The 12651-nt window shown below is 43.0% G+C and overlaps 1 protein-coding gene across 1 annotated transcript; it reads right to left on the bottom strand.

Moving 5' to 3' along the window:
- Positions 1-292: 292 nt before the first annotated feature.
- Positions 293-11843, bottom strand: esamb (endothelial cell adhesion molecule b). The gene is made up of 7 exons (XM_061072531.1): positions 11738-11843; positions 10416-10561; positions 8834-9035; positions 8235-8390; positions 1850-1972; positions 1626-1755; positions 293-810 (listed from the first exon to the last, which is right to left on the bottom strand). The coding sequence occupies exons 1-7, from the start codon at positions 11841-11843 to the stop codon at positions 342-344; spliced, it is 1332 nt and encodes a 443-aa protein (XP_060928514.1). The 3' UTR covers positions 293-341.
- Positions 11844-12651: the final 808 nt, after the last annotated feature.

The following is a 12651-nucleotide window of genomic DNA, read 5'->3' as shown; positions in this document are numbered from 1 at the left end:
TATTTTACACAAACTTCCAAACTCTAAGAGCACTCCACCGTTCATTCTGGTTCCCAGTATCCAGACAGATCTTATAGGAACTGGTGTTTTAATGCTACTTCACAACATTACTGAAAATGTCTTTCTGAGCATGTTAATACAAATTAAACCTCAGTGAGACAGAACGCAGCGAATGAAAACTGAAATGAGCGATGCTGCGTTATCGTGATCAGCAGAGCGATGGGAGCGTCTGTGCCAACGAAGCACAAACCATCTTCTCTTGGAACCGTTCAGGTCTTCAACTTTCCCCAAAAACAACCGCTGTCCTTTTAGTCCCCACCAGCATGGTCACACCAGCGTGGTCACACCAGCGAACCGGCCTGGCTCTGAGCCGGCACCATGATGGTGACGGCGCCCGTGCGCGTCAGGGTGGAGGAGCTCATCTGTGGGGACACGGCGAGCGGCGGCGCCTGAGGCTGCGCCCCCTCAGTCCGGTTGGGGACGCCGAGCAAAGAGCTCCTCACAATGTGCGGAGGACCCCCGTTGGCACAGGGGGGCCGCTTGTGTTTCCGTGACGGAGTGCCTCCCATGTTGTAACCAGGAAGTCCTTGTAAGGTGTTGGCCTCTCCAGGTCGCAGCTGGTAGGCGTTGATGACTGAGCCCGTGTCTGACGCCGAGATGGACGTGTACGGGTAGTGGTAGTTGGGCGGGTTCGGGTCTCGAGTTCGAGGACTGGTTGCTATGGAGGACAGCGTGCCGTTCTTGGACCCGATGTCGGAGCCGGTGTTGCTCTTTGCCCATGACACTCGCTTTGGGGCCTGAGCATCTTCCCTGAGGCGGAGAGAGAGAGAGGGAGGAGAGGGAGGCAGAGAAAACCAATATTACTATTTATCAAGACAAATAAAATGAAAAAAATATGCAACAATCTTTTCTTGCTTCCAAGAAGTGAAAGTACACATGACGCACATTCAGCTTATACATTAATACAGTATTTACAGTAGGTGAATGTTACTCGTAATGTTAAGAATTTTGAGTGGTTGCTGGAACTAGGAAAGTGTTTTTTAAATAGTTATATCCCCCCCAAAATATACATTTTTATGATTTCCGTCTTCTCTTTTTGTGATATTGTCATAAGTCTTAATGCAGATAAACAATCTCTGTGGTTTGTAGCTGTCTTATACTGAACTACACAATGTTCAGAGGTGTTCTGCGTGTTTGACCTCATTAATAATCATACAATGAAATTTCTGACAGTTTTAGAAAACTCAACATTATATATAAGCTTCATAAAGAGAGCTGCTGTACTGAATTGCACTAGACTGGATGTGGGCACGGTGGTGCAGTGGTGAGCACTATTGCCTTATAGCAGGAAGGTTACAGAGTCCAAACCCGGTGTTGGTCTTTCTGGAGTTTGCATGTATACCCTGTATTTGTAAGTGTGAGTGTGAATGGTGTCTGTCTCTGTGTGTGGGCGCTGTGATACGCTGGTGACCTGGCCAGGGTCTCCCCGCTTCTTTCCCTATATGTTGGCTTGGATTGGCTGCAGCTTACCCCCCCACAACCCTCCGGGGACAAGCGGTATAGGTAATGGACGACTGGACGTGTGTCTCTAATAAAGTGACCAGCGAGTGTGAAGTGAAACTCACTTGATCTCGTTGGCCATCTCCTCCTCCGTGTCCCGTCTCCTCCTCAGGATGAATATGAGGAACAGCACCATGGCCATGAGTCCCACCACCGAGCCCAGGGTGGCCGCTGCGATCACGCCTGCGTTGGAAGCTTCAACAACAACACCAGTCAGTATTCACCCTCACAGCTGGGATTTAAATACACACTGTGGAGAGGAGTGAAGAAGGTTTTACTGTGGACGTACAGGTGATGACTTCCAGGTTAATGGAGCAGCTGTCGGAGCCGGCCGTGTTGCTGGCTCGGCAGACGTACTTCCCCGACATGTTCTTGGTGAGGTTGCTCAGCCGGAGGGTGCCGTGTCTCTCGTCTGCAACACAACCGCAAAGTTACACACACACACACACACACACTGGAGTCATTTAAAGAACATGAGATCTCTGCAAGTGGGTGTAATAGAGCTAACCAAGGGAACAACATTGGTTAATATTAAACAACAATACTAAAGGTTTGGGAACTATTAACAAACACACAGTCACTGAGAGTAAGACCATACAATGTACTCAAAAAAAACGACATTTTAAATCTGATATTTAAATCAGAGAAACAGTTCCAATTTGAGTTATTATTCAACATTTCTGCTTCAGTTCAGACAATTTTCTACTAATGAATTTATTCTTGTAAAATCATGAATTCTTCTCATAATATTATGACTTTAGTCTTATAAAATCCTGACTTTATTTTTGTGAAATTACAAAAAAGATCCTTGTAAATTACAACTTAATCCTTGTAAAATAACTTATTTTTTCAAGTTATATCACAACTTTTCTTCAGAATATTATGACCTCAGTCTTGTTAATCACAACTTTTATTCTCCTAATATTTGACCTTATTCCTTTAAAATTCCAACTTTATATTAGTAAAATAACATTTTCTTCTCATAATATTAAGAGTTTATTTTTGTAAATTACGAGTTTATTCTTGAAATCTCTACATTTCCCCCCTTTAAGTCGCCCAATACTCCGTAGTACTTTGTTAATCCAGAATGTTTGGCATTGCAGACAGCAGATGACGACTTGCTGCATTTTACATGTTGCTCAGCACTTTTTGCTGTGTTCAGTGCTTTCGCAACCAGATATTTCCATTCAACGCAATCTGTTCTTGGCAAATCTGGCTTCACACTGCTGTGTTGTCGCGAACATAGGCAGTAGAAAAATAAACAAGCTTTATGTGGGACTTATCACATCAAATCCTCTCAAATCCAATCTTACACGTCACATTGCCGCACGTCTTCATGTGATGTGGTCTTTTGCTTTGGAGGGGACGCAAGGAAATACGACTGTGTGTGTGTGTGTGTGTGTGTGTGTGTGTGTGTGTGTGTGTGTGTGTGTGTGTGTGTGTGTGTGTGCGTGTATTAGTTTGGTGGAATCACCCTTATAGAGTCTAGCTCATATAAAAAATGTGATTCCTGCTTGTGCAACTAAACAGAAAAAAGAAATGCAAATCAGGGACTCATCCAAATCATCCCCGACAAAAAGTCCAGGTTACGTCAGCAGGCAACATATTAATGCAAGAGACCAGACAATCAATCACCATGAGCGTATCCACAGCCGCCACCTTGACCCCAGAGTTTGTGTGAGTGAAGGCTGCACTGAGCTTTGTGTTTTGGCTGCAGCTCAGTGAATGTAGGAGGCTGCACACAGAGCCAGTCAACAGCATAAATCTAATTGGTACAGTCACTGAGTGTCGTCACAAACTGTCTGATGTAACTCTGCTGTTGATGGATTTCAGTCAACGCGAGGAGAAGCCAACACACGATAATTAGCTGGTATAAATAAACAGATAAAAGCTTGGGTGTTTTATTGTTTATCCCTTTGCCCAGCTGTTAAAAACCATGTCTCAGATATGAAAACAAACGCAGATCGGTCCGACGTGCACCTGAGCCGCTCGGATTATTTATCCTGCCAGTTTGAAATCCAGCTGTGAGGAATCAAACCCAATTGTGACAGATTAGCAGAACGTCAGCTGACTCGGAGCCCGGAGCGAGTTCAACTGATCAGATCCCAGTAGCGGCGGCGCCGGAAGGAACGTGACGTTACAGCTCAGTCTGAAGGAGCTAGGGCTGCCACTAACGACTATTTTTCTATCGATTAATCGACGACTATTTTATCGATTAGTCGATTAATCTAAACGACTAATTTTCCTCCAAAAAAATCAAATTGACCATTTCATTTCAGTTAATTTTATTTTGACAAGAACAAACTGTATGTCATCGTATAATGCAGCACAAAACAAAATGTAAACAAAGGCTCAAATATTAAAGTGCAAAACTGAAGGTTTAAACTAGCAACTCCAACGTGATAAAAATAAATAAAAAAGAGGGCATATAAGTTAAGTCAGCATTGCAACTCAAAAAGATATCAAAGTTTCTATTTAACCCCTTATCAAAATAAAAAAGTTATGTCTGCATATTAAACAAAGAGCAACAAGTTTAAAGTATAAGAAACAATGGTGTCCAGCTCAAAATCAAACTCAAACGTTAGTTAGACATGCGTGTTGTAATGTAAGAATGTCAGCATGTCCACATGTTCTGGACTCAGTCTAGCGGCCCCCCCTCCCCCCACGCGGGCGCCGTAGCTGAGGTGACGCGAGAAGGACCCGACTCGCGTCCAGGGCCGCCGTCCGCACCTGCGACGGACACCGCCCCGCGGTCCAAGAGAAAGGAAGCCCTCGCACCAGCGACGCCGTGAAGCGCCGTGGAGCGCCCCCCCCCCAAAAAAAAAACAACTTGAGGCGGGCCGCACACCGAGCCTCCGGCTGCGTGGAGGGGAGTGCGCCGGGGCGACTGCTGCCCCAGCCGCGGCACGCATAGTCTATCGCGGCTGGTGCCCAGCGGTTTTTAAAAAAAATGGATCGCGGCAGCCCTAGAAGGAGCATTACTCATGATACGCTGTCGTCACTGCAAGGTCAATGAGCAGCTTCTGTCCGAGCCCTGACACTTGATTAATGGGAATACGACGCTCGTGGGACAGTTTGAAAGATGACATGACAGGTTTCCAAATTAATGTGTCAAGATAATAACCTTTATAACCAATAACTGTCATGTTCTAATCACTTATTTCATAAATTTGACTCTAGAATTACCACCCTGTGGATGTCTGCATCCACCAACGCAGTGTTTCAGCCTGAATACAATAACTTTTCCAGATTCATACAAGGTCGCTGTGACCTTTGACTACATTAATCTAATCAGCTCATCTTCGTGTCCAAGTAACAACGGCTCAACATTTTCCCGAGAGGCAGACTTGAGATATGTTCAGGAGGCTAAAAACATGGTTCTAGAGGCCACATTGACCTTTGACCTAAGCCATACTGTAGTGGAAAATTATACTGTTCCTGTAGTGCCTGTAAGGTCAACACAGGTTCAAATGTATCTGATCATAAGTTCTTCTGTTTTCAAGTGACCCGGGTTCATATGAGTCATTGAACTGTGTTTGTTCCTGAAACTTTCTCTAAAAATCTATTGTTGGAGATCGTGTCTAGACACTGTCTCGTCAAAGTTGTCTCGTCCACGTGTGCTGTTCATGTGTTTGTGTAAAGTCCTTCTGAGTGTTTTGAGGAACTCAGGGGGGCTTCTTAACTGCCAGTTCCTGAGAGACTCTTCGCACTCTCAAGCAGACAGCCTTGCTCTCAGTTTGATTTGTGTCCAAGGCCTTGTAATAAAATACAGATTAACAGTTTGTTTGATTCACTCTTTATTCCTGACGACTACGTTAAATTGCCATAACAACACAAATCTAATCAGGTAACCCGTGATTTTAAGTGAACCCTTTCCCCAAATTTTAAAGGACTAGGTTGAGGTGCTACTGAGTTGTTTTGTTCATAAGGCTAAAATAGCGTTTGGGGGGGGAGTCACAGTACATTTGACCTTTGACCACCAAAATCAGAAAACAACCCGGAAATATAAAAACAAACACACTCGTCTTCTACACAACATCTGAAACAGGACCGTACAGGACACAGCTGTCGATTCATTCACATTTCTACTTGCTCCAAAAATATGCCTTCAAATGACTTTTAATTCTAACACTCAAATTACAATTAAATAAATATAAATATTGACAGATCAATTAATAATTTCAACCTTATGGGAAATAAATAAATAGTCCTTTAACGTTTTGTTTACAACAAGCCTCATTCAGTATCCAGGCTTGTTGTCGTCCATATGTAGCACACGATGGAAAGATGAATGAATGGAGTGACAGCCCAGTCTAACACCATACACTTACAATAAAGATCGACAAGGCAATTTCAACCCTTTATCACAAAATATGAATATACGCAACTATAAAAATCCTTCTCATAGCTTTATCCATGAAGTTTTTATCTTCCACATCATAACCGTAAAGATAAGATACTACTTGTTATTCCTCAAAAGTTTATTAATCTATGAATGTGCAAGGAGACTGAGAATATTAAAGGTTGAATGGGATTATCACCTGGTTTCACACTAGTTCAAAGCTGTTTATTTATTTACAGTAGATGGTTATCATTCCTGAATCATAACTCTATTAGCATCCTGATAAGCTGGGTTGTTTTTTTGCATTTAAAGCTTTTCTACAGTTTAAGCCTGACCGGGAGTTCACCCCAGACACCCTGACCCCTCAGGAGGTCAAAGGTTTACAGTGACCGAGACGTCACGACACAAGCGCATTAACGGAAAAACACAATCGCAAAAGCCACACAATGGAAACTGAACCACAGCAGAAGTGAGAGACAACGTATGACGACAATGAAACATGCAAAGTTGTGGATTTTGCCGTTGTTATAGCATTTACATACTCTATGTCTTTTGGGATTTGCAGTTGTTTTGTAGCCTTTGCAGTTGTGTAGTCACTTTTGCAGTTGTGTTGTGGATTTTGCATTTGTCTTTTCCATTTTTGTGCTTATGTGAGATGTCCTGGCAACTACTCTGTTTGCAGGTGAGGGTGGGATGGATGGAGTTATGAGGAAAGGAGTAGAAACGGTTATGAGTGAAAATCCTTACCCATGAACCCAAGCACAAGCATAGGCTGGGGGCAGGTTCTCCATTCTTTGCGTGAGGAAAAGATGGGTGAGACAGAGTGAGAATGAATGAAGGGTGGGGAGGGAGTGACATGCACCGACAGGACAGAGTGAAAGACGCTGCACTCTCCGTCCCCAAATCCAAACGATGCCTCTTGGAGGGGTTGATTAAGTAATGACATGGGACGAGTTAGATTAGGAACAGAGGTCAACAGGAAATGAGGAGCACAGAGAGAGGATCAGCAGAGAGAGAGAAAACAGCTGAGCAGAATATGAGAGATCGCTGAAAGATAAGCAGCTATGGCAGAGTGAAGTTGGAGTGTCATAGAGCGAGAGAGAGAGAGAGAGAGAGCATACATCAGTGCAGATAAAACGATGGAGCACAGGGTGTGATGGCATGTAAGAGGTGCAGACCGCATGTGATGCCCCCCCCCCCCCCAGGGGCCCAATGCACAATTGCAAAGAGTAGTTTTCATTTTATCAGTCTGGGGACTTTTCTGATATAAAGAGATGACGGGCCAGAGATCAGACCAGTTAAGTCAATACTCAATCAATCAGCCCATGTCCCGCTGTGCAGAAACAGATGGTGTTGTCCCTGCAGCATTATCTCCAAACAAAAATCAACAAAATAATGCGACAAATGTGGCCCGTGCACGACCCGCAGGAATCCACTTCCTTCTCTATCAGGCTGGAGTGGACTGTGTGTCTCAATCTGTAAAGAGGATTTCACGCTGGATGTTCCGAGGCACGATGGAGGATCTTCCTCTCAGGAGCGTCCGGGACAACGATCAGCAAAGTAAAGCTCGGCGGCGACTTATCATCATGAACATGGGTTATGAGTGTGACCTCTGCCCCATGTGCATGTAGGGGTCAGGGTCAACAGCAGGGAGCGCGACCTTTCGACCAGAACGTTAACAGGATTAAGGATAATTTCTCTACTAGACAGTTAGCCTAAGTGACAATATACTGTCTTTATTTTAACAATGGTAAAATAGTAATACTAATCAATGTATTATTTTAATAAATCATATTTCTGTAATAATCCAAAACAGATAACAGTTTGCACACAACCGGAACCTGCATGTAGCCTTAGTGGTAAAACCCTGCTCAAACTGTATGGACAGTACTTGTTTACCACTGTTATCTCCTTGTTTGGAATAATTGTTTTTGGTACTAAAGTGTCTGAGATCAACTCTCATCTGGATTTCACGTATGAAGAATGTAGCAGGAGATTCAGACGAGGGGTGGTGAGGAGTAGAGCAGCAGAAAGCAAATTTCTCGAATCTCGTTTGCCATCTTCTACGTGCACGACACCTCTGTTTATCCTGAGATATTTGTATTCATTTTAGTTTTTTAAAGTTGGCAACTGTTAAAAACGTCATCAACACACACTCGCTCGTGGGGAATCTTCTGGACTTTTTTTTGCTGTATTCTCACATTCTCACACAATTTCCAGACATTAGCCAACGTGTGGATGACAGGAAAAGTTTCCGTAAAATGAAAGAAGTTCAGTGCCTGTCTGGGATCAGCTCACACGTGAGATACATCCTCGTAATGACAGTACTCACTCTGCATCGGCGAGAAGAAAACCTCCGACAGGGGCGCGGCCTTGGTCCACTTGTACTGAGGGATGGGTTTTCCATGACTGGACTTACAGCTCAGCGTCACGTTGCCCTTCACCACTGGGTTTCCTGTCATGGTGCACACCGGCGGAGAGGGGGGGACTGGGCGGAGAGACAGACAGTGTGATTAAGTTAACAGAAGAATAAAGGATCAATGACCCCTTTCTGAACTTCTGCATATTAAACTATATTAGTTTAATCCACTGCCAGCGACGTGGAGATGGCAGCAGCCATATTGTAAAAAAAAAAAAAAAATTGAAAAAAAAGTGTTTTGACGCCCACCCCTCCCCCTTTGTCCCATCTGCTGCTGGAGGATGACATAATGGCCTGTGAATCCCTCAACAACAGATGACTTTTATTTGTACAGTGCTTACTCACACAAATACAAGATGTTTAACAGACGGGTCCAATCCAAAATCCTCCAAAATATGTTCGGCATTTGTTCTGGCTGGATTTCCAAATCCAGAGGCAAAGTGTGAGCCGTGGCGCAGACGGCTGTGATTAAACCTGACCTCTGAAACCGCTCTGACGCTGAGCTGCCGTACCTTTGACATTAAGGTGTATCTCTCCGGAAATGCCATTACTTCTCGGGATGAGGACGCTGCAGACGTAACGTCCCGAGTCCGACTCCTGTGTGTCGTTGATGTAGATTGAGAGGTTGGCTGAGGGCATGGCCGCGCTGAAGCCCACCCTGGTGGTGTAATCGCTCTGACCGAGCCCGACCTCACCGGAGCTGAAGTTTATCACCTGCACAGAGAAAACACAATCACGGAAACCCTTTAAATCTGTCTAGTATTATCGCACAAATGAATTCATTAGTGATAATTAGGATTATGCAATGGCAATTTCCGTTTAACCCTGTATCCTCAAACACTATTTATATATATCACATTTTATTTAATTTGCTGCAGGCATTTTAGAAAGTGCAGATTAACCCTATAACAGAAATCGATGTGCTTCATAAAGATAATCCGGACATGTACAGATGGTGGATGTTGAATTTTAGGCTGATTTTCTGTTTGAGCTAAGCTCAGACATCGTACACTGAAACTGTTCAGATTATAATAATCATGCAAAGACCCTTCACACACACACACACACAAACACAAACACAAACACACACACACACACACACACACAAGCACACAGTATGGGCAGATATATGTGACTGGATGTCCGTGCTTCATATAGGAGGTTCAGTGGAAATCAGAGATGAAATGTCATTAGTGTCATCCGTTCATTAATGTCACTCATCCATCCTTCCTTCCTTCCTACTCAGCAGTGGTGTTGGATATAATCCTAATCTCCACAGATCATCTTTTTTTCACCTTGCACATTACTAGATGTTTCTCAGAATGTAACATAATCATGAAAACAAATAATGACTCCTCTCCTCTTGCTTAACATTAAGCAGTGAAGGGACAGGCCCTGGAAGAGCGTACAAAAAAAAGACACAACCTTATAGCAGCTGTTTGGTTTTTAACGTTGTGGCCCATCTGTGTATTTTTGACTCAAGAAAATAATGTTGTGGTTAATGGGTGTAGCTCAATTGTCACTAAGAGGTGGACCATGGTCCAGATCCAGACTTAGATACCATTGTACCTTTACATTTAACCCATAAATCACTAAGAATTATTTAGAGAGAGCATCTTGGAAAACTTCTCACAACTCAGCCAATCAAATCTGTGAGTTCTGATGAGCCTTTTACCTGGAGTCAGAGAGTGAGACACACAGAGCAGGGAGCGAACGAGAGGAGGAAGGACAGTAGGAATTGAGTCAGAGAAGAGTTACTTCAAATAGTCTAAAAAGAGAAAACTCAACTGCGAAGAACCAAGTTTTTAACAAAGAAGAAAAAGTAAGAGAAAGAGAGAAAAGAGAAAGAGAAAAAAGCCAGAGAGTGTTTTTGTAGTTTGCTTAAAAGACATTTCAATATCAATATGATCGTCAAAACACTAATCATGGTCCCAGCTCTGATATTTGGGTTTATCGATGTCTACAGCAGCACGAGTGTCAGCCAACTGTATTTGACTTGAATCCCTTTAAAGAGTCTCTCCTCCCACTGCTCCACCAGAGGTCAGATCAGGGTTAACTACACAGCAGATCAGTGCAGATCCATGACCTCCTCACCTGCCTCGACTTATTCCCCATGAATTGCCAAATGACGGAGTTCCTGGAAATGTCGGAGTTGGGGCTGTACCAGGCTTGTAGCACCACCATCTCGCCTCTCACCACCTCCAGCTCCCCTCTGGGGATCTCCACCTTGTGGGTGTCACCTGAAACACAGACCAGTATGGAAATGGTTAATCTCCTCCGTTGCGTGGCAGAGTATTTTTACTTATTTAAATTTCATTTATTTCTTGATTTAAATAAAAAAAAACACTAATAACAATTTCTTAGGACCCCTCTTCTTTTTCATGGTAAACACTTTAAACTATTCAAAGATGATCAGTTACAATGATGAAGAACAAAGAAATGCACTCAAATAATTAACAGCTCATTCTGTCTCATTCTGTTTTGTGAATGAGGGTTTCATTTTCATTGATGGATGAAATATTGATTATATTGACCTGCTGAGAATGAAGTGGTATGAAAAGCAAAAAACAGGAACATGTTATGAAAAGTTGAGTTTTATAAATGTGATATCAGCTCATCTGATCTGTTAAGGTTTTCATAATCATCAGTGACCATTCGCTCTCAAACATGCTGAGACGCAAGAATCACAATTTGTGCTATCTTCTACTCTTTAAGAAAATTTATATATCAAGCTACAGTTAAGGCGAACACAAATGTTAATTTTAAATTGTTCAACTAAATGCAGAAGTTAACAAGTTTTCTTAACTCATAAAAAAAGTTGAAAATAAATATATATGCTAAATTAAAAATCAAAAGCATGTGTTTCACTGGAAAGTTCAGATCTCCTTAAGTTCCACATGCAGGGTTGCCTCTTATAATAATTTAATGATGACTGTATACTGGATATAACATTTTACAATTGTCCTTTTCTATTACACTAGTCCTCATGAAGAATAAAGGGAGATCTATCTCCTGGCAAATGAGCACAAAGTCCGATAAAGCACAGCTACTTGTCTTACTGCATCTATGAAAAAAGCTAATCTTAAGAATTTAAGAAAAGAGGATGGTAGAACAAAATCTTGATCGTCTTTTCATGATTGAAGAACTGTATTGTCTAAGTGTCATCCTCAAATCAAATGTGAAAATATAGAATAAGAAAAGAAGTTCTTCTTCAGCATATAACATAAATCAAGAGAATACAAAGCATTGCTCAAAGCTTAAACACATTTTCATGCCGAAAACGAGCAGAAGAAGATTGTTAAGGAGAAGAAACAATGATCATGATGATGTGAAGGAAGAATCGAGGAGCGAAAAGGAAGCAAAAGACAGGGAAAAAGATGATGGGACTCTTTAAAAGAGGAGGAGGTCTGACTCACAGGGTGCTCCGTCACCCGAACCCGACAGCTGCAGCTGGATCAAGTGATCCCAGCAGTCGGTGTCTATCTGTGTCTCCAGCTTGAAGATTGGTTCAATAAAACTCATGCCAAGTAAAAAAAAAAAAAAAAAGTATTTGTTGCCACTTAATCCCGTGACTGCAGAAAAATTGTGGAGAGTTTCCCTCGTGTACTAAAATATACAGAGGGAGTGCATCCTTAGAGAGAGAGAGAGGGGAGAGGGGGAGAGAGAGAGAGAGAGAGAGAGAGAGAGAGAGAGAGAGAGAGAGAGAGAGAGAGAGGGAGAGAGTCAGAGAGAGATGGAGAGAGAGATGGAGAGAGAGTCAGAGAGAGAGAGAGAGATGGAAAGAGAGAGAGGGTCAGAGAGCAATGGAGAGAGAGATAGAGAGTCAGAGAGAGAGAGAGCGATGGAAAGAGAGAGAGATGGAAAGAGAGAGAGAGAGGGAGTGTTATGATCTCCAGCTGAGTTTCCACATCTGTTCAGCCTTCCTCCTTTTCCAGACTGAAAGCATGCAGAGGCAGAGAATTAGCAGATTGGTGGTGGTGGTGGGACGGAGGGGGGTGCACAGACCGAGAAGAGGAAAATATATGTGCAGGTGTGAGAGAGAAAGACAGAAAGCACGAGGAAAAACAGAGGAATGAATTTGTTTGGACACGTGCTTCTGCCGCAGTGACTTGGTGCTTTCTTATTCCTCCCGGGACAATTTGACCTCGGCTGCTGCAGTGCTCTCCTGTCCCCTTAATTTCTGAATCTCTGGATCTGGTAAACCCTGCTGACTAATCCCCAAACAATCCCGGGCTCAATCCTCTCACCTCACGTGAGCAAAAGAGCTCAGCGGGACATAGATATGATGTAACTCACTTCTCCCAGCAACGCCCCATCGTCATATCATCAT

This window comes from Limanda limanda, chromosome 6 (assembly GCF_963576545.1).
Source record: "Limanda limanda chromosome 6, fLimLim1.1, whole genome shotgun sequence".
Taxonomy (NCBI): Eukaryota; Metazoa; Chordata; class Actinopteri; order Pleuronectiformes; family Pleuronectidae; genus Limanda; species Limanda limanda.
This window is presented reverse-complemented; position numbering and strand designations above follow the sequence as displayed.

Excerpts from the sequence above, each read along its gene's own strand:
- esamb (XM_061072531.1), bottom strand. The coding sequence starts at position 11,843 with ATGAGTTTTATTGAACCAATCTTCAAGCTGGAGACACAGATAGACACC. Across the intron at positions 1,973-8,234 it reads TTTCTTCTCGCCGATGCAGA|ACGAGAGACACGGCACCCTC; the intron begins GTGAGTACTGTC and ends GTTGTGTTGCAG. Across the intron at positions 1,756-1,849 it reads TAACCTGGAAGTCATCACCT|CTTCCAACGCAGGCGTGATC; the intron begins GTACGTCCACAG and ends TTGTTGTTGAAG.